The sequence below is a fragment of the Artemia franciscana genome, chromosome 4 (assembly GCF_032884065.1).
Source record: "Artemia franciscana chromosome 4, ASM3288406v1, whole genome shotgun sequence".
NCBI lineage: Eukaryota > Metazoa > Arthropoda > Branchiopoda > Anostraca > Artemiidae > Artemia > Artemia franciscana.
Genome location: NC_088866.1, coordinates 20,991,378 through 21,011,136, shown reverse-complemented (window position 1 = coordinate 21,011,136; position 19,759 = coordinate 20,991,378). Strand labels below are relative to the sequence as shown.

Genomic DNA, 19,759 nt, shown 5'->3' with positions numbered 1-19,759 from the left:
GTTAAATCTCCTTCTAAATCTTCTATCTGTTAAATATCCTATCTGTTCAATGTCCTTGCCTTGTTCCAGTTTTTTTTTTTTTTTTTTTTTTTTTTTTTTTTTTTTTTTTTTTTTTTTTTTTTTTTTTTTTTTTTTTTTTTTTTTTTTTTTTTTTTTTTTATAATAGTGTTTTATTCTTGTTCTCTGTGGTCCATTACAAGCAAAGCTTCTTGGGCCTACTAACCGCTTTACTTTTGTAATAGCTTTTTCTTTTAGTATCAATAAATTGATTGATTGATTGATTGATAAAGCAAAGCTAAAATGCGAACTAGGGAGCACAAGAATTGGACTGATAGGCTTCCTAAGAAAGGATATAAAGCAAGTACTAACTTAAATTGAGGATCCAAAGAGTAAAACATTGGACGGAAGGAAAGGTGAGGAGTGGTCGCAACTGTTTTTGCCTCATCCAGCTTGGTAATGCGACGAGTTTAACAGCAATAGACATAGTAGTAATACATTATCCAGGGGGGGGGGTACAGGTTTTACTCTTCTACTCAATTTTTTTTACCCGACTCGTAAAAACGGGATAAAAATACATAAAAACTTATTTTTGATACGTTTTATAAGATTTTTTTTTGTAGGAACACCACACCCGAACCAAAATCCCTGGAACGACCTTGGGCAGCAGCAATCATTTTTTGAATATCGCGGGAACTTACCAATAAACAAGTATTTTGAATAGTTTTGAAGAATTTATTTTATAATTTGATTAAAATTCTGCAGAAAATCTACAGACGGTCTAGAAATCCTGAATACCTGAATAGGCTTTAATTAAATACTGAATATATATATATATATATATATATATATATATATATATATATATATATATATATATATATATATATATATATATATATATATATATATATATATATATATATATATATATATATATATATATATATATGGGCGGCAAACCTTTCTTATTTGTTCTTAGAAACACCAGCATAATTAAAGCAAGATTACAGAACTGTCAACCTTTCGGTGACATCAATTGCAGATTTTAATAACATCTTTAATGAAGATGTACCTTAAATAAAAAATAAGTACCTTTTTCTTAATTTGTTTTTCTGTATCTGTCAGAAAAATTGCCGAGTTGGGATCACTCGCAGACATCTTAGTGTTGGCACCTTGCAAAGCTGGGAAAAACTTTGAATGCATCAGAGTAGGTTTTAGAAATTTCATCCGGGGAGCGACGTCACGTGTCATCCGGAAATACGGATCTTGATCAATTCCGCAAGGAATTAAACAAGGTATGTCCGTTTTGCCTTTGAAAATTTGTGGGAATGCCGACGAAAAAGACGGCACCGCTTGGATAAAAGGAAACGACAACTGGAAAAGAAATTATAAGAGGTTACTTAAATATGTAATATTTTCCGATGTTCTTTCCTGAAAGTACCAAGGACAATGGAAACGGTCCCAATTTTTAACTTGTCAAGAGGAAACTTTCACAGCCATAAATACCTAGAAAAATATCGAAAAATCAGGAATTCAATTTTAACGAAAAAGGGCTCCTTGTACACTTACCGAGTTTATGGTAGTAGCGAGTGGCAATAAAAAAAAAAAAAAAAAAAAAACTTGAATAAAAAACAGTAGAAAATAGCCCAAAAACATACGGCCCCGAAGCCTAAGTAGGTGTAGCTTCCCTGCGAACGTAAGTTTGTCTTTGAGAATCAACGGCATGTAAAATATTATAGTTCTTACGAATGAAAAGCACAGTCAAATTTAACTAGTTAATTATGCTTACTTATCTTGATGGTTCAACGCCTCTACACTGACGAAATAAAGTTCTACCCAAAATACTTCGTAACTTTGAAGCAACATAAAAAAATCAGAAAATTGCAACTTTTTAGTATGGATACACTTAAGATGGATCCAGGAGGCTAAAATTATTTTAATTGTGATGTCCTTGGTACTTTAAATAGGTTCAACTCCTTCATCTCTTAGCTAATTTCATTTTCAACTAAATAATGTTTTATACCAAAAAATTACCAAAATCTTTCTTCGTCTTTCTACCAAAAGATGTAGGGCATACTTTTGTTCCTTCACACAATCTTCTTTCTCATAGCTCTTTTTGTTTTGTTTTTTAATCCAGCAGTTTTTATTGATTTATAAATAAATGAATAATTTATTCCTCACGCCTCTCAATACAAAATTTTCATATAACTGATACCTTATTAAAAGAAAAATGTTATGGCAGGGCGAAGAGCGGATCGACTGCGGCACGATTGCCATTTAAATTCATCCTACGTTGAAAGTCTCGATATATTTATTTATTTATTTATTAATACCAAATACGGTAAGCTTTGAAGCTTGTCGCAATGTCGATATGGTATGGTTATGTTTCTATTGGAAATTTTTTTCCAATAGAATTCTATTTGTTTCTATTTGGAAATGTCTCTGTTGGCTATTGAAGAAGGCTTCCAGTGATTTCGTCTTTTTGACTGGGAATGGCAGTTTGTTCCAGATCCTGATGACCCGGGTTATGAACGAATGATGGTAAGAATTAGATCTTGCAATCTTCATCTTCACAGGCTCCAATTGCAGACTGTGCGATCTTGTGTTACTTTGGGGAGTTATTTGAACAAGCTTGTCTTTTACGTTCACAAAATTCTCGAGAACTATCTTGAAGAGGGTTTTAAGTCTAAGATCGTTCTTCTTGTCTCAAGTTTATGGAGAGTGAGCCTTCTTTAGAGCTTCGTCATACGGACGGTTTCTAAATCCTTCAAGTCCTTTTACAAAGCGTTTCTAGACTCGTTCTATTCTATCAATATCCTTTTTGAGATATGCCGACCAGATGACAGTGGCGTAAACAAGCTGTGGCCTGACGTAACTTGTGTATGCTGAGATCTTTGAGTGAATGTCAAGGTGTCGTAGGGAGTGAGTGAGTAGCCAGAGAGTATTTCATGCTTTACGCACAACCAGGCCGATGTGCTTTTCTGGTTTGAGGTCCAAGCTCAGAATCACACCTAGGTCCTTTTCGCAGGTAGATTTTGGCGGCCAAGATGGACGACAGAGCATTCTGCTATATTTGATGAAAGTTGCCATTTTTCGAGCTTCTCTGTCAGGGCGTCCAAATCGCTTTGGATTTGTGACGATGCACTGGCTTCTCCCAGGAACTTCGTATCGTCTGCAAACAGGCCGAAGTCGGTTTGGGGAATAGCGTTTATTCAAATGTCTATGTACACGACGAACAAGACTGAACCAAAAACACTACCTTGTGTGACGACACTGGTTGCATCTATCCATGTGGATAGTGTGTCTGCAACCTTGACTGCTATTTTTCTATCATATGTGGAGAGCCAATTTTTTAGCTGTTTTTTTGATTCCATAGACTTCTAGGCAGTGAATGAGTTTTCGCAATGATATTCGGTCGAAGGCCTTAAGTAGATCGATTAGGATAATATCTATTGGAATCCCACGGTCTAGGGCAGACTGGATGTAGTTGTGTATCACTACTAGTTGGGAAACAGTAGAACGATTTATACGGAAGCCATGCTGATGATCTGAGATGAGGTTGTTCAATTTGAGGTGCGAGTTTAACTTTTCGACTATGACCCTTTCCATGATTTTCAGGAATGGTGAAGTAAGGCTGATCGGGCGATAATTCTCCGGATCACTCCGTTTCCCTTTTCCTTTGAAAGTAGGTGTTACATGGGATAGCTTCCAGGAAGAAGGAAACTTGCATTGCTCGAATGAGATTTGTAAAAGTATTGCCAGAGGTTTACATAGCTCGTCTCTCAGTTCTTTCAGGATAAAGGACGGGATGCCATCAGGATTGAGTAGTTTTGACGCTTTCATGCCCTTCACCGCTCTTAGAACACTTCCGGGCGTGAAGCCAATGCTGTGGATCACTTCCTCACTTCCTAGGTGTGAGTCTTGGAGTTCAGATCCATCGTCAACAGTGAACGTGCTTGTAGAAAATTCTACATGAGCATTCGCCTTATCTAGGCTAGTACTACGGACCAAATCAATTTGATCTATTAGTGTTGGTAATTTCTGTTGCTCACCTAGCTTGCGTTTGCACAGGTTGTAGAAATTGCTTTTTGTTTTCTGGAATTAAGAACAAAAGTTAATTTAATCCAATTCCTTTTACATATTTTTACTTCACAATAGTCACAAGCTAAGCCTCCTTTCAAATTATGCTGTTATGTCAAGATCCAGTATGTTTTGTATTCACCACTTTTCTCTTTTCCGACTTTGCTGAGCTGAAGCTTGAATTCAACCCTTCTGTTAATTTCCAATAAAGTGGATAAATCTTCTGAGACTTAATTAGTTTCCAAAGGTTAAAAGTAGACTGGTCACCTTAATTAATTTCGGGCACTTTGCTTAAGAAGATTTTTAAGCACCCTACATCTAGAAATAGTTATAGTAATTCGCCTAGACGAGTAAAGGCTACTAATAGATTAGTTCAGGAGATGCCCCCACTGCGTTCCTTACAGGAGATCATTAAAAAATAACCGTTCAAAAAGCTCACACCTTTACGGCAAATTATGACAAGAAAGGAATTTCCCCTCGGGAAAAGAGTGGATGTTGCCATGCCTGTGATGTTGTTGTGACATGTCTTCTAACTACAGCTCTCGTGTGCTTTACTTTCGTCCATCATTGCCACAGACATTTTGTCCATGCCTTCAGCCTTAGCTGTTCAGATTCACTCATCATCGTGAATAATTTCGCATGACGCCATAGATAGCAATAAATTTCTTTTTCAGCTATCCCCCGTAATTATATTCTCGCCTTAATTATGTTGTCACATAATTCAGTAATATACAGGCATGCTACATTGCACACACCCTCTGAAATTTCAAATTACTTATTAGCATAATTATCGTCTTATCATTAAGTCGTAGGATGCCAAATACTCAATGCGATTCTCGCTGTCGCTTATTCCATGCCTTTGCTTTAGCTATTTGAATTGTTTAATTTAGCATGCGTCATAGATACGAAAAACGATATAATAACCCATAGGAAAAAAATGATGCAAGTTGCTCTTTAAATGCATACGAACGTGACAGTCATTCAAATGAAAAAAAATTAAGGCTTTAAACGACTTTTCAACCTGTTGTAGTCCAGTGGATTGATGCTCTTCTCAGCAATACGGAGTACTCAGGTTCGATCCCCGCTGCAGCAGGGTGGGACAACAAGCTTACTACTTGTCCCTGTAAAAACACTCAACAACTGAAACGTCGACACGACACCATATGCGCCAGCAATGGCTCAGAAGGATCTTTATCTTTTTTAAACAAATTTTCCTATACTCATGACCTATCTAGATCGCTTTTTCAAGCCAGAAAATCTCAGTGTGCCAATTTAAAAAAAAAAATGTGGAGTCGTTCTCGAGAAAAAATGCATAGGTAAATACAAGCACAATTATCGCTTACTTAAAGAGAGTAGATAGAAAAATATATTGTAAATAATAGTGAAGCACTAGAGTTGGAAATACAAATATAGTCAACGGATTTGAGATTTGATTTAAGGAAGGAAAATTTGAGACATGAAATGAAAATTTCATGAAATATTAACGAAAAAGATGACATTATTGTCATAAAAGGAAAGAATAACTGACGAAGAATTTATAAATTATTAGACATAGAATTTACAAATAATATAATGTAAATAATGGTGAAGTACCAGATCAGAAATATACACATATATCTATATATCTAGTAAGAGGATCTGAGACTTGTTTGAGAAAAATTTGACAGGGAAATTTGAGACTTGAAATGAAAATCTCAAGAAATGTTCATGAAAAAGTGTAAAAAGAATAGACTATTTGTGTAAAAGGAAAGAATAATTGAAAAAGAATTGATAAATTGTTCAACAAATAGTCATAAACAATTTGTTATAAGAATAACGACGTAGCTGAGCATGAAATGCAAACTTGGCAAATGCATTTGAGATTTTATTTAGGATTTTTAACTTGATCTAAAGATTTGAAGGAATGCAGCCAAAAAAGGATGGCATTGCTTGCATAGAAACTACAACTACAATTGAAAAACTACAACTACACGGTAACTGAAAAACTACAACATATTAATGAAGGTGTAGAAAGGAGACAAAAAAAAAAAAAAAAAAAAAAGGCATTGGACTTTACAGTCCATAACGGCGGTACTGATCTCCGTTTCTTGGCCCTTCAGACCAGAAGCGTAATGAGAGGATGGGGGCTAACCATCCTATGCTTCCGCACACCCTACCAGTTTACCTTCCCCAGATTTCTCCAGGCACCCATTTAGAGATGGGTCAAGTCTGGCCGAACTAAATAATTGGGTATACTAGGGTTCAGACCCTCGCCCTCTCGGACAAAGGATCCTAAATCCAGCGCAACAATCCACTCGGCTAGGACTCGGAGAGGAGACAAACCTATGAAAAATTATAGGAAGTATTGTTTTACAAAAATTTTTCTTTTTTAAAGAAAATTACCAGATTTCTCAAATGGCTGAAAAAATAGATACTTTTAGTGCATTTATGGCTTCCAGTGGAGGAGGTTAAACGCCCATTATCCCTTCCATTCCTTATGGACAACCATGGAGTTGACGTCAAAACAATTTTAATTGCGAAAAGTATGAATTTAACTTTAAAACAAGCAAGAGAAACGAACATACTTTTGTTTAATATCTTTTAAGAATTAATTCAGACTTAGAAACTTGAAATGTTGCATTATAGACTAAGTTCAAAATTGAAAATTGGGGAAAAGGTGGCGAGTACAGTGAGAACATGGTTTTGGTTTTACCTTTGGTAAAAAAAAGGGAAGGGAGAGAGGCATGTAAACAGGAATTAAATTTCACTGAAGAGGGGGGGGGGCTTTAAAAATTTCTATTTTTACCCCGACCTGTTGTCCGTATGAGATTTTTAGAAGGCTTCTCCTATCAAAAAAACTGAAAATAGATATTCAAAAGTGCACTTAATGTACCCTCCCTCCTCAAGTATAAGGCACCTGGTCCCCCTTTCTTTATGGGTCAAATCTATGGGCCATTACAAATATCGCAATCTTTATCTTGAAATTTAGAGAGTCCCAAAATTGAGAACGCAGATTTGGATAAAGGATTATACAATGTATATCCATAATTTTTCACTTTTTAGCTTAGTTTTAAATACAGTTTTTAAACTGTTTTCGAACAGTTCCAGAAGGCGGGATCTTCCCTCCTACATAGAGGCCATAAAAGGTCAATACATTACCTTTCCCATGGAGTCACTATCAGAAAAACCAAACAGGCCTCTATTCTGGCTAAACGTAACCCGTTTCTTGATCCTAGCAAGAGTCTCTTGGAAACCGATGCTTTGCCTGAAATGTTAATTCACATTAGTATGCGCTTTGACTATACACCCCCCCTCCTTCTTATCCTTGAATAATCGAACTCAGTTACTGGTAGATAGAATCAACATATGAATGATTTCATGACCAATGCGACTGTTTTCATTCAAGATAAGTCCCTAAAAGTTTGAAAATGAAAATGACAACTCTGATTCTGCTTTGGCCCTCCATATTTTCGAAAACCCTGATCATTGACTTCTTTTTGAAGAGGCGACTTTAATATCCGCTTTAAATGGCTTATCAAAATCTTTTAGAGAGGTCATTGAGATCAAAAAAAAAATATATAAACAGAAATTTTGCTATAAATAGATACACAGGAAATATTTCCTTAGCCCCAATTTATAATAACTTAAAATTAAAAGATTCAATCAATATTTTTCCCCAGTCTCGTTTTAGGCAATCTGCCCTGTGAAAGAAAATATTACTTTTAACATCGAGTCTCAGAAAAAGTATATAAATTAAGCATTACGCTTAAAGGTAGTTTTAGCATCAGGGAAGTACGAAAGGGGGGGGTGGGGTACTTTGGTTCCAGGACCATCTCCAAAATCTATCATTTCCCTAATTCGAACGCACTTCTTATTCAAATTATAAAATCAATCTTGTATTTACTATTGTGCTCCTCAACTCCATAAAAATTTCCGTGTGCGTGCCTGATTTGTATATTGAACAACAATTGTTATTTAATATCTTAGTATTTGCTTTAAACATTTTGGATATCTTGCAACTCTTAAATTCTAAGTAGTAGCACCTTACCTACTTAATTGGAACAAGTCTGTAACTAATCTGGCGTTTGCGTAATGCAACGGACAGCTGAAGCCTGAGGCAAGCATATTCACCAACAATTTACAGTCAGCAGATTTCCGGTAGTCAGAAGGAGTATGTTTTTTTACACATGTCAGACAGTAAGTATTGCATATAATTACAAGAGACTGGGTATATTTAGTACTTTTATGATTTACCGGAAGGTCACTGAAAAACTTAACTGTTTTAACTGTTTGATGAATCTATGAAAGTCCTCCTCCTCTTTACTGACTCATATCTATGTGAGGCCAGACTTTTGGCTATGGTTTACATTAAACTAAGCACAGAAATAAATTGGGTACATAAAACTCACTGTGATTAAAAGTTGAATTGATGCTGAAACTGTAATAAAGAAAAATCGGAAACAAATACATTTCCATTTAATATTCGTCCGCCACCCCTAGCTTGGGAACCACTGATATAGGAAATAAAATAACATTGGAGAAAACAACTACAAGCCATTTGTTAATCTTACGCAGAACCGGACTGTTCTGAGTCTTACAAAAAATTAAACATATTCATAAGACAATAAATATCGGGTTTGAAGCGAGCAGGACAAAAATCAATTAAATTGGATATTCAGAGGATATCAAATCCGTAAATTCCTTAGCCAAAATTCCAAATCAGATTATCGAATAAATCGTCAAGCTGTACATGCGCATTGCAGTGCTGGTTTTCTCCGAATGAATTTATTCGTCCTGAAGATATACATAAGGGAGATAGAGCATACACCAACTTCTGAATATTACCAGAGCCAAATACACAAAATTACAAGAACCTAGCATACAAAAAAAAAAAGAAAAATAGTTTCAAAGATTCCACAGATACAAAGCAATTCTGTTCTTTTTCAGCTATTAAATAAAAAAAAAACAAGTTTTTTTAACTGAAAGTAAGGAGCGAGATTAAAACTTAAAACGAACAGAAATTACTTCGTATATTAAAGGGGCTCTTCCCTCCTCAACGCCCCGCTCTTTACGCTAAAGTTTGACTCTTTCTCTCAACTCTACTTTTTAAAAAAGTAAAAAAAATTAGCGCAAAGAGCGTAGCGTTGAGGAGGGAAGAGCCCCTTTACTATACGGAGTAATTTCTGTTCGTTTTAAGTTTTAATCTCGTTCCTTACTTTCAGTTAAAAAAAAAACTTGTTTTTTTTATTTAATATCTGAAGGTTTTTGAAATAATGCATGTTTTGATTCGGCTTTCCGCACATGAATATTTAAAACGAAATTTGCATATTAATTTATTTTTATGGCTAAATGGCCTTCTCATAGTTTTCATCGGACGATTTTGAGAAAAAAGAAGCGGGGGTGTAGGCCTAGTTACCCTCCAATTCCTCGGTTATTTAAAAAGGCAACTAGAACTTTTAATTTTTTACGAACGTTTTTATTAGTAAAAATGTACGTAACTCACGAATTAACTTTTGTAACGAACTCCTATATTCGTATGTTTTATTACGTATTTGAGGGGGTTCACCTCCTCGTCAATACCTCACTCTTTACACTAAAGTTTAAATTTTGGCCCAATTCCTTAATAATGACCCCTGAATCACTAAGGCCGTAGAATAAATAGTTAAAATTAATAAAATTACTTTAGCGTAAAGAGCGAGGTATCAGGAAGGGGTGAATCCCTCATATGCGTAATAATTTCGGTTCGCATTAAGTTTTAATGCTGCTCCTTACTTTCAGTTGGAAAAAACTTTTTCATATTTATTTTTTCATTGTTCTTTAAAAAAATAATAAAAAATCCTGCGCCCCTTTCGTGGAAATTTGATTCCCCCATGGAAAGTTCCCCCCGCATAACCCCCTCCCCTCAGCCCCTTCCCCAACTGAAAAAATCCCCCTGAAAGCGTTCGTGCACTTCCCAATAACCATGACTATGTGTAAACACTGGTCAAAGTTTGTAACTTGCTGCCCCTCCCACGGGGACTGTGGGGGATTAATGCGTCCCCAAAAACATATTTATTAGGTTTTTCGACTATGTTGAATAAAATAGCTATCTCAGAATTTTGATCCTGTGACTTTGGGGAAAAATGAGCGTGGGAGGGGGCCTAGATGCCCTCCAATTTTTTGATCACTTAAAAAGGCACTAGAACTTTTCATTTCCGTTCGAATGAGCCCTCACACGACATTCTAGGACCGCTGGATCGATACGATCACCCCTGGAAAGAAAAAAAAAATAAAAAATAAACACGCATCCGTGATCCATCTTGTGGCAAAAAATGCAAAATTCCACATTTTTGTAGATAGGAGCTTGAAACTTCTGATACAGGGTTCTCTGATACGCTGAATCCGATGGTGTGATTTTCATTAAGATTCTATGACTTTTAAGGGGTTTTTCTCCCTATTTTTTAAAATAAGGCAAATTTTGTCAGGCTCGTAACTTTTGATGGGTAAGTCTAAACTTAATGAAACTTATATATTTAAAATCAGCATTACAATGCAATTCTCTTGATGTAACTATTTTTATAAAAATCCCGATCTTTAGAGTTTCGGTTACTATTGAGCCGGGTTGCTCCTTACTACAGTTCGTTACCACGAACTGTTTGATTTTTACAGTTTTTTTAACGATTATATTTCAGTTAATAATTACTGTTGTAATTATTATTTGTTGTATTGCTTTTTACTGTTGTATTACTTAACTATAATTATTTGTTATAATAGTTGTTTTCTCCGGTCGTTTCAGTCTTACTCTTTCTCAGTTAAAAATTTGTGGTTGTTTGTTAAATTTTAGTTTTTTGTAATTGGTTTTCTTCAGGTGTTTTAGCCTTGTTTTTTTTTCCCAAACTAGCAACAGAGATTGTCCAATGTTAAGATATGACAAGTGTTTTTTATTGACCCATTTTCACAAGAATTGGAGAATATCTGGTTACAAGTTACAGAAAACATGGTATAACGTTAAACATTTTATATGCCAAACAATCAAAATTATGAGGTTCTGTATATTAAACGCAATAGCGTCTTATATATTTAACGCTATAAAATCGTCAGCCTTTGTCTACCCGTATATTCTTTGGTGTACTTTAAGAAGTTAATACTATCCTTCAGTGTTTATTCATAGATTAAATGCTGAGGAATTCTCTCATTTTTTTAATTGGTTGTTTAATTTTAATTTGTCTTAATTAATAATTTAATTTTTAATCTATTTTTCCGATATTCTTAATGGGTCATGCTACTATGCTAAAACTATAAGTTGTTATAACTAACACCCACCATAGACAAGGTAATGTTATTATATGATGACTTATGTCTTGTACTCTCTATTTATCTGTTTTCTTGGTGACGTAAATCTGATAAAATAGTGAAAAGGATAAAAAAGAATAATTACCCCATATACTCCAAATTTCTGAAAATGAAAGTCTTCTCTGGGTGAAAACCAATAGCAATAATATCTTTTATATTTTCGACGGCCATTTCTTTTACTTTTTCTAAACTTAAGTCCTTCCAGAAATATTTCTCGTCATCTGTAATTTGGATAATAAGTGGAACATCAAAAACTTCCTGTAACCATCTAAAAAAATAAAGAATATAAGAAAACAATTCTATCAAGACCATTTCTAAAATACTTTAGTGCCTCCTATGGCAATACAAAAAAAGTATCAAACCTCCTGCAGCCATTTAAAAAACCGAATCTGAAAAAAAACGTAGGAAGGCCGTTCGCGGACTGTCTTAGTGCCTGGAGCCAGGGAGATGGCCCGCCGTGGAAAAGTGGGGTAGCAGAGTAGCAATTCTACTTGGCAGCTTTCATGACCTAGTGAAATTTGTTGACGGATTTCGAAATTTGTTGGTAGATTTGTCAGCTTTTGCAATTCTGATGAATTCTGCTACTGGCAGCTTTGGAACTTTTTCCATACCTGGAGATGGCAACTTCAAAAAAGTGAATAAAAAATAAGCTTGTATGAGGATCATTCAGAAAAAGCTTTTAGCGCCTAAAGTCAAGGAGATTGCAACTTCGACAGATTGCAATTTCAAAGAAAATTAAAATGGATACAAAAAAGGATTGTATGAAGGCCATTTGCAGACTGTTATATAATTACTTAAGTCAGGAAGATAAAAATTTCACTGTCTGAAGCATCTTTCTCTGCTGAGAAAAACAAATCTGCTGATATTCTGAAGGCAAACTGATTAACTCCAGATATTTCCGCGTTTTAGAAACAAATCAAAGTCCTTATTGTTACTATTAACATAATTATTATTACTGTGGACGAACCCCCCCAAAAAAACTGATTCAAAACTGGCTCCCATTCCCCCCACGTAAAAAAAAAAGAAAGAACCAATTACCACACGACTATTAATGCCCTCTCAGGCTTGGTATCTCGGGATAGGGGTTTCCCATCTCTTTTTTGCCTTCATAGAATAAGCCTTCCTTGTTAGTGTCAAGGTGCCCATCATTAGTTTCCGCCATTAGAACGCCAGCTTAAGATCGGATGGACAGGCAACACTCGTCTGTCAAAAGTGAGGGGAGAGTCTATCTCTACTCCCCATCCTTCACTAATGCTTAATCCTCAGAAGGAGTACTAGCAAGATAACTTATTTTTCCACCTGGTTTGGTCCTCAGGGGATCTTTTCTTACGCCATGGTTGACAGCTCATACATCCAGGAGAATTAACATCGTCACGGCTAGACATCACACAGTACGTTCAGCAGCTGGAGGGTGACTATAGGTTCTTATTTTTACTAATTACTTTCAGCAGCGCCAAGAGAACACTGTAATCTCTACCTCCGTCAAAGCCCTTGATCAAATCTCACTGTTGGAATTTACAATGACGTCCTCCTTATAACAAAACAATAAGTTCTATTTTGGATACTAAACGATTTTTTGGGGAGCCAATTTGGCCAGCTTTCAAATAAAATATACATTGACGCCTTTTATGTACGCTGCTATAGATTATCTCGAATTAATAGAATCTAGCAGCTTTAGACAAATGAAGCAAAGGAGTAAAAATGCAGACCATTAGTTGACTTAAAATGAACAAAAATGAAAACATGATTCTGTAATATCCATGGCGGGAGGGGGGGGGGGTATTTGAGACTCAGTAGTAAGTTATAAAAGGTACAGCAAAATCAATTTTAACATCAAAAAACCCCTTTCCTGATTCTTTCTATTGAGTGAAAAAAGAAGACTTCCAAATACTGTGAGAACATGCTAGGACAAAAGAAAATCAATTTCACTTTCTGAGACCAGATGGGTAAGGGTGACAAAACACAAGAGAACGAAGAACACACATCAAGGGAAAAGGGGATAAAAATACAAATAGCTGGGCCACAACCTCCGCTCAAAAAACCTAGCCCGAAAAAATTCCATTTGATAATTTAATATGCCACTTAATATGGGTTTAATATTCAGCTGCCTTTTCACCGTTACTCAAGAAAGGGACTTCTTGTGTTAGTTTTTGTTTGTTTTTTTCAGATTTGTCAAAATCGTCTGGTAGACATTAGATTTTAATAGTTTTGTAAAAAAAAAAAAAAAGAAAAAAAAAAAAAAAATCTTATTCCTTCACTGATGACGGCTGACCGACGGTCTCAACAGAAATTTTTACCATTTTCTCTCTTTTTTCACTGACTGATTTTTATCTCAGTTTTTCTCAACCGGATTTTCTTATTTATCTGCCTTTTTTGCTTCCTGTTTTTTTTTCTTCGTTCTCATACGTTTACTCTGCTAACAGATCTATTGAAAAAGTCAATATAGTCTGTTTAGTTCAAAAGCGCGGGCTGTAAACTCAATTTTTCCCAAAAACGTCTTAAAAACTTTTTTATTGGCCTAATCCACACTGGCAAAAGCTGAAAAATGAAAATGTAGAACAAAAAAATCAAATCCCATTTTGGCAACAGGCACGATTTAAATACGAACAGCGATGAATTTTAGGTTAAGGGTGTAGATCCCAAAATCAGATGTTAAAAAACAAACCATCCGTATCTTTTTTTATTTCAAAGCATAAGTTACTTTCGGAATAGCTGACGTAATTGTTCATAAATTGTATTTTAGATTCAAAGATGATTATCAGAAAAGATGTTGAATAAATTCAGGTGTCTTTTTGGGATAAGCCTAGAATTGGTGCTGTTGAGAAGGAAATATGTTAAGAAAACAATTCTTACTTCATAATGTGTAGAAAAATTCTAGTTAGCACATTTTAAAGGCACTTCAATTATATTTTGGCCTACCCCCTTCCCTAATGTGCAAATATATAGCCCAAATGATATATTTCCCATATGTTTTTCCGTTTCTTGATTACACATTAGGGGGGACAATCCCACTTTCAGGCTTATACCGTATTTTTGGATGATAATATAATAAAATCATAAAAAGCTTAAAGCGAAAAATAAAAAGCATTTCGGTTTTAAATTTTCTTACTCTCCATTTCCCTCCATATTCGGGAAAGAAATAAAGTACTAACAAACCAGATAATGCTTAAATTCATAAAGGAAAAACAAGTAAATTATTAAAGACACTATTTATAGTAAAAAAAAAAGTACGATAAAATACAAATGAAATAACAAATCTATAAAGAAACAACTGCAAAAAAGCATAATAGCATGAGGGGCCATTTTCATAAAGAAACTGTACATGCATCATGAAAAAAAAAACCTTACAAGAATGCCCAGCATTCAAAACATATAAAAACATCAAAAAGCGGACCTTACGTCAACAAATAGCCAACTTAAGGTTAAGAATAGCGGCTCTCTAGAAGGAGACATGCTAGAACAAAAAAGAAACATTTTTAGATTGTTAATTTTATGTTCAATTTCATGGTTTTGTTCACATTTTTTACAATTCACCCTCTCCCCTTAATTTCTCATATAGCTCTTTGCCATATAAAAACTAGGATATAAAAAAATGATTTTTTTTTTTACTTTATAATATGCAGCATATTCATAATGATCGGATCATCATGTTTCCTTCTATTATTACTCACATTTTTAACTCATTTAAAGTAGTTTATTTTATCCAATATTCAGCAAACACTCAGGCTAAACTGGATATCTTGAAGTCGATAGAGAGTAACCGGTATCACAACAGACCAATCGATTGAAAGAACAATAAACAATTATATTATTAGGGATATAGGGATATATGTTTCCATAAGAATGGGGGGGGTGCACTGTCAGGACAACAACAATTTTAATGAAAAAGAGTATAAAATAAGGAATAATATGGAGCAAATTTTAATTTTTCTTTGTTTTGTATATAGTCTAAGGCTATATAGAGGGGGAGGGTGGGTATGAATTGTCAAAAACGCAAAAAAGTTCATAAAAAATAGCATAAAATTAGCAATGTAAAAACGTCTCTCTTTTTGTCCTTGCATGTCTTCTTCTGGAGAGTCACTATTCTTAACAATTACCAGTAGCTGTTAATGATTGTCTGCTATTTTGACAAAATACCAGAAAAAATATAAAATCCGCACCTTAAAAAAAATCTGTTACATGGCTCCTACACATCATCAAAAACATCCCTTACATGATTCCTCGGTATTATCGAATAACTACCCTTAAATAAATAGTAAACACCACTTACACGATTGCCAAGTGTATATATATATATATATATATATATATATATATATATATATATATATATATATATATATATATATATTCCTGATAAATAAGCATAAATATCAAACTAGTTCAGATTTCAGAGCATAATCGTTTGCTTTGTTTTTTAGTTGGATTTTTTTTTTTAGCAAAATAATATCTATGGATATTGAAGCACTAAGTAAATGCACAAATGATTAAAATAATTAACAATATAAGATTTTTAAAATCAAATACAAAGTTATGTTTAAAAGATATTTATTTAGTTAGGCAGACGCATAATCATCTCTTTAGAATTAGCTTGAATTAGTATGAACATGAAATCAACTTAAAACTATAGAACTAAATACAAAACTAGAGCATAAATACTATTTATATAAATACATAATTATAAGCTACCAAACAATATTTTTTATATTACAAAATATCATATTTTCTATGTCAAATATATAAATTATAATTGTTATAAACTATGACAGTAATCCTAAAACCACGACTTACTTTGTAAACAAAAATGGAATCAAATGTCCTAAGTGCATTGCATCAGAGGAGGGGCCACGACCAGTGTACAAGTAGAATTTCTGTCCCTTCTCAACACAATCTAAGATGACGTGAAGATCTCGATGGCTAAAAAATACACCCCGTCTTAGGAGGGGATGAACTTCCTCAACCTTAGCAACTCGTTTGAATCGTTCAATTAGTGAGTCATCTATAGCAGAACAACCAAATTTCTCTGTAAAAAAGAATTTTCGAAATAAATATATCTGCATGAGATTAACATTAAGTTTTCTAAGAAGTTTTAAAAGAAAGAATAATAGAAGTTTTCTTCATGAGAATAATACAAACTCTAATAAAGAACGATAAAATCCAAACACTAATAAGCCATGTCTTGGCTGTATCTTACAACCTGATCATCTTTTAGTTAGAGGACCTCCAATAAAGACTGAGAGTCCCGGGAAATCTAGAGGAAATAGAAACATCCATGCCCACAACTCTAGTGATTTCCAACAAAACAGCCCGTTTTTCAAAGCCGTCTTGCTATAGCTTAGGTCCTTCTGGGTCACTCAGCAATGACTTCTCAGTGTATCTCTTTGTGGATTGTATCCTAACATGCAACAACTGAGATAAGGCAAAGACCCAAATATGATTCTCAGATACAAGAAAATAGTTATTTTACTAAGTTATAACTATTATTAGTCAATAAACCGATCGAATTAGGTGAGTTAATTTATTGACTGGATTAACTGAATAAATTAACATTATTAATTGATTGAAACATTATGCGAATTGATGAAAGTTCATAACATTTAAATACAACTGTTATACGGACACGCGTGTTTTGTTTGGTTATAAATCTAATTAGTGAATTTTAAATCTAGTAAGAGAATGAAGTTACGCTGATGCAAGAAGTATTGGCGGAGAAAGAGTGAAGAAGCCGACAATCAATGTGAAGTCAGATGTTGTATTCCTTATAAGACTTGTTTGGCCTTGGTGGGGATAAGTTTGACAGATCAGTCCAATTGTGTCTTTTGATGGAGCTTTTAGATGGATTGTAAGAGAGCAAGGCCGTATCCAGGGGCCTAAATTAACAAAAATACATATAAACAGATTTTTTTGGTTTGACCCCCCCCCCCCCAAGACAAAATGTCCAACTCACAAAAGCGTAAAAAAATGTACAACACTCAACAATCGAGTACGTGTTATTTCCGAGTTTCAGGCTTAAAACGAATAGGGAAAAACATACAAGTTCCTAACCATTAGTATTATAGCTAGAAAGATCAAAAAATTAAAAAAAAAAAAAACTGTGGCTCCTCTAAGGGGCAATTTGTTTATAAAGTTACTTGCTTTTTATATTGAAATGAACTGTGCGTCCTGGCTATGTCCATTTTTACGTTTACTTTCCTATACTCAGCAACTGTAATTGGCCACGTATGAATTAATTTTTTTTTAAACCAGAAACGCCTCTGGTGTAAAACCACACAGGGTATGGGAAAAATCCCCCTAAAAGATAAACAATTTAAAAAATAGCTGATAATGTCGTTTTCTAGTCTTAAAATTAGAGATTCGGAAACATAAGTTTGTACCAGTCCTGGCAGATCCAGTGGCACCAGAGGGCATGGTGGAGCCTGTGCCCCCTAGATTTTTTGTCTCCTTCCATAGATTAAAAAAAAAAATAACTTTTGTGTAAAATAATAAAAAAGATTGCCCCACCCACTGATAAGTTTTCGTGAATAGACGCCACTTGGCAGATGCCCTTTAAGTCCGAGATTGTTGTTGATAATTATATACGATTTTACAGAATTTGTTTTTGCTTTTGAAAAGCTATCATATATGGCCTGATAATATAAAATATAAAATTTTACAATAATAATATATAAAATTAAAATTTTCTGTATAATAATTTCTGTGTAAATCCGTATAAATTTCTGCATAATAATTAATAATATATTAAAATTAAAATAAAAAATTTCCTGATATGTAAAATTTTCAAGCATGGGGTAACAAAGAGGAACCACTTTGCTTTAATTTTTTTTTTCAGGCTTGGTTGTACAAAGTCTAAATGTATTTAAAATCTAGTGATTTACTTAGTAGATCAGTATTATGAAAGAATCTCTTAGCCTGTTCAAGTCTAACCAAATGTTACAGGTTTCAACACACACACCCCCCTTCCCCCCAAAATTTTGGGCCAGCTAATTGAAAGGGAACACAAGTGCATATAAATAAGTTTTTTGATATGTTTTGTATATATTTTTTTTACTCTATCTCCCTGAAGAAAAATTGTGGATATGCCCCTTAAGTTCAAAATTTAACAGGTTTAACTTAATTATATACTTAAGATTGATCTTCCATCTTCTTTCACTTTTTTTTAATTTACATTACTTTAACTATGTTTTATAGCTTATTTTTTGCTTATAGTCTGTTACCACAAATATTAATAATAATTTATTTGTGACCCACTTGAAACAGTGGAGTATAAAACAAACACACAGAAAAAAAAACTTCTGATAACACATTAAATTACTGTAGAAAACATTTTAGAAGACTATGAAAAGGGTTAATAATAAAATGTATCGAGTCGGATAGTTTCTGGTGTAGCACTCTTAAGTTTATTTAATAAATCTGGAGCCCCGAAATTTGTTACCGTATCACTGTTCTTGTACCAGGGAGGAAGCTACAACAAAAATCGGAGGAAACGAAAATAAAATGACTTGAGAGCCTTTAAATCTTCTCTTTTTAAAACAGGATACAATCCAGAAAGATATAAAACCGAGTGATCACAAAAGCAAGAATAAATTTGTGAAAGGGCTTTGCGGTTGTATTTCCCCTGTTCGCAAAAATTTTAGAATAACCCACTTGAAGTTTAATCTTAGCATCAGAAACAATTTTATTACGAAAAAAGACTAAATTGTTAGTAAGGGTAATGCCCAACTACCTTAAAGAAGTCACGCACGGAATGCTAAATGCAGAACACGAGGGACAAATGTGTAACTCATTCACAAGGGACAGCACAAGACTCAGCGTTTTTCAAACACGAAATAATTTGAGAATAGTAAAGGTTAATATCGGCAACCCCATTTTTCACAGGCACCCGCGTCTGGACAAACTGTCCAAACTGTCTTCCATTCAATAAAAATCGATTCTTATTTTAACAAATGTTAAAGCACCAAGGACAGTGAAACCCACATCCTTTTCTATGAGAAAACTTGTACAGCTATGAGTGTCTTAAAACATTAAAAAAAAAATAAATAAAAAAAAAATAAATAAAAAAAAAATTAAAAAAAAAAAAAAAATCAAGGATTAGGCTTTAATAAAGAAGATCTCCAAATTCAGGTATCTAGTTTTTGGTAGTAGTGGAGCCAAATAAATAAATAAAAAAAAAAACGTTGCAAAAAAATCAACGAAAACAAGCTAAATACATGTGGCACCAAACAGCTTAAGAAGGTGTAACTTTCCTTTGAAGGTTTACCTGTTTCACAGAATCAACAGATTGTTGATGTTTGAATGAATGGTGTTGTCAAATTTAACCAATTATTTTTGCTTATTTATTCTCAAAGTGTAATGTTGCAATACTGATGAA

General features: G+C 34.0%; 1 protein-coding gene across 2 annotated transcripts in view; it reads right to left on the bottom strand.

Moving 5' to 3' along the window:
* Nucleotides 1-19,759, bottom strand: part of LOC136026137 (tryptophan--tRNA ligase, cytoplasmic-like) — a 69,134-nt gene that overhangs the window by 10,156 nt on the left and 39,219 nt on the right. For both annotated transcript variants that reach the window (XM_065702438.1, XM_065702437.1), the window contains exons 3-6: nt 16,183-16,414; nt 11,477-11,659; nt 7,219-7,324; nt 1,093-1,374 (exon numbers count right to left, since the gene is read on the bottom strand). In XM_065702438.1, coding sequence (XP_065558510.1) covers nt 1,093-1,374; nt 7,219-7,324; nt 11,477-11,659; nt 16,183-16,414 — 803 coding nt within the window. The remainder of the gene's footprint in view (nt 1-1,092; nt 1,375-7,218; nt 7,325-11,476; nt 11,660-16,182; nt 16,415-19,759) is intronic.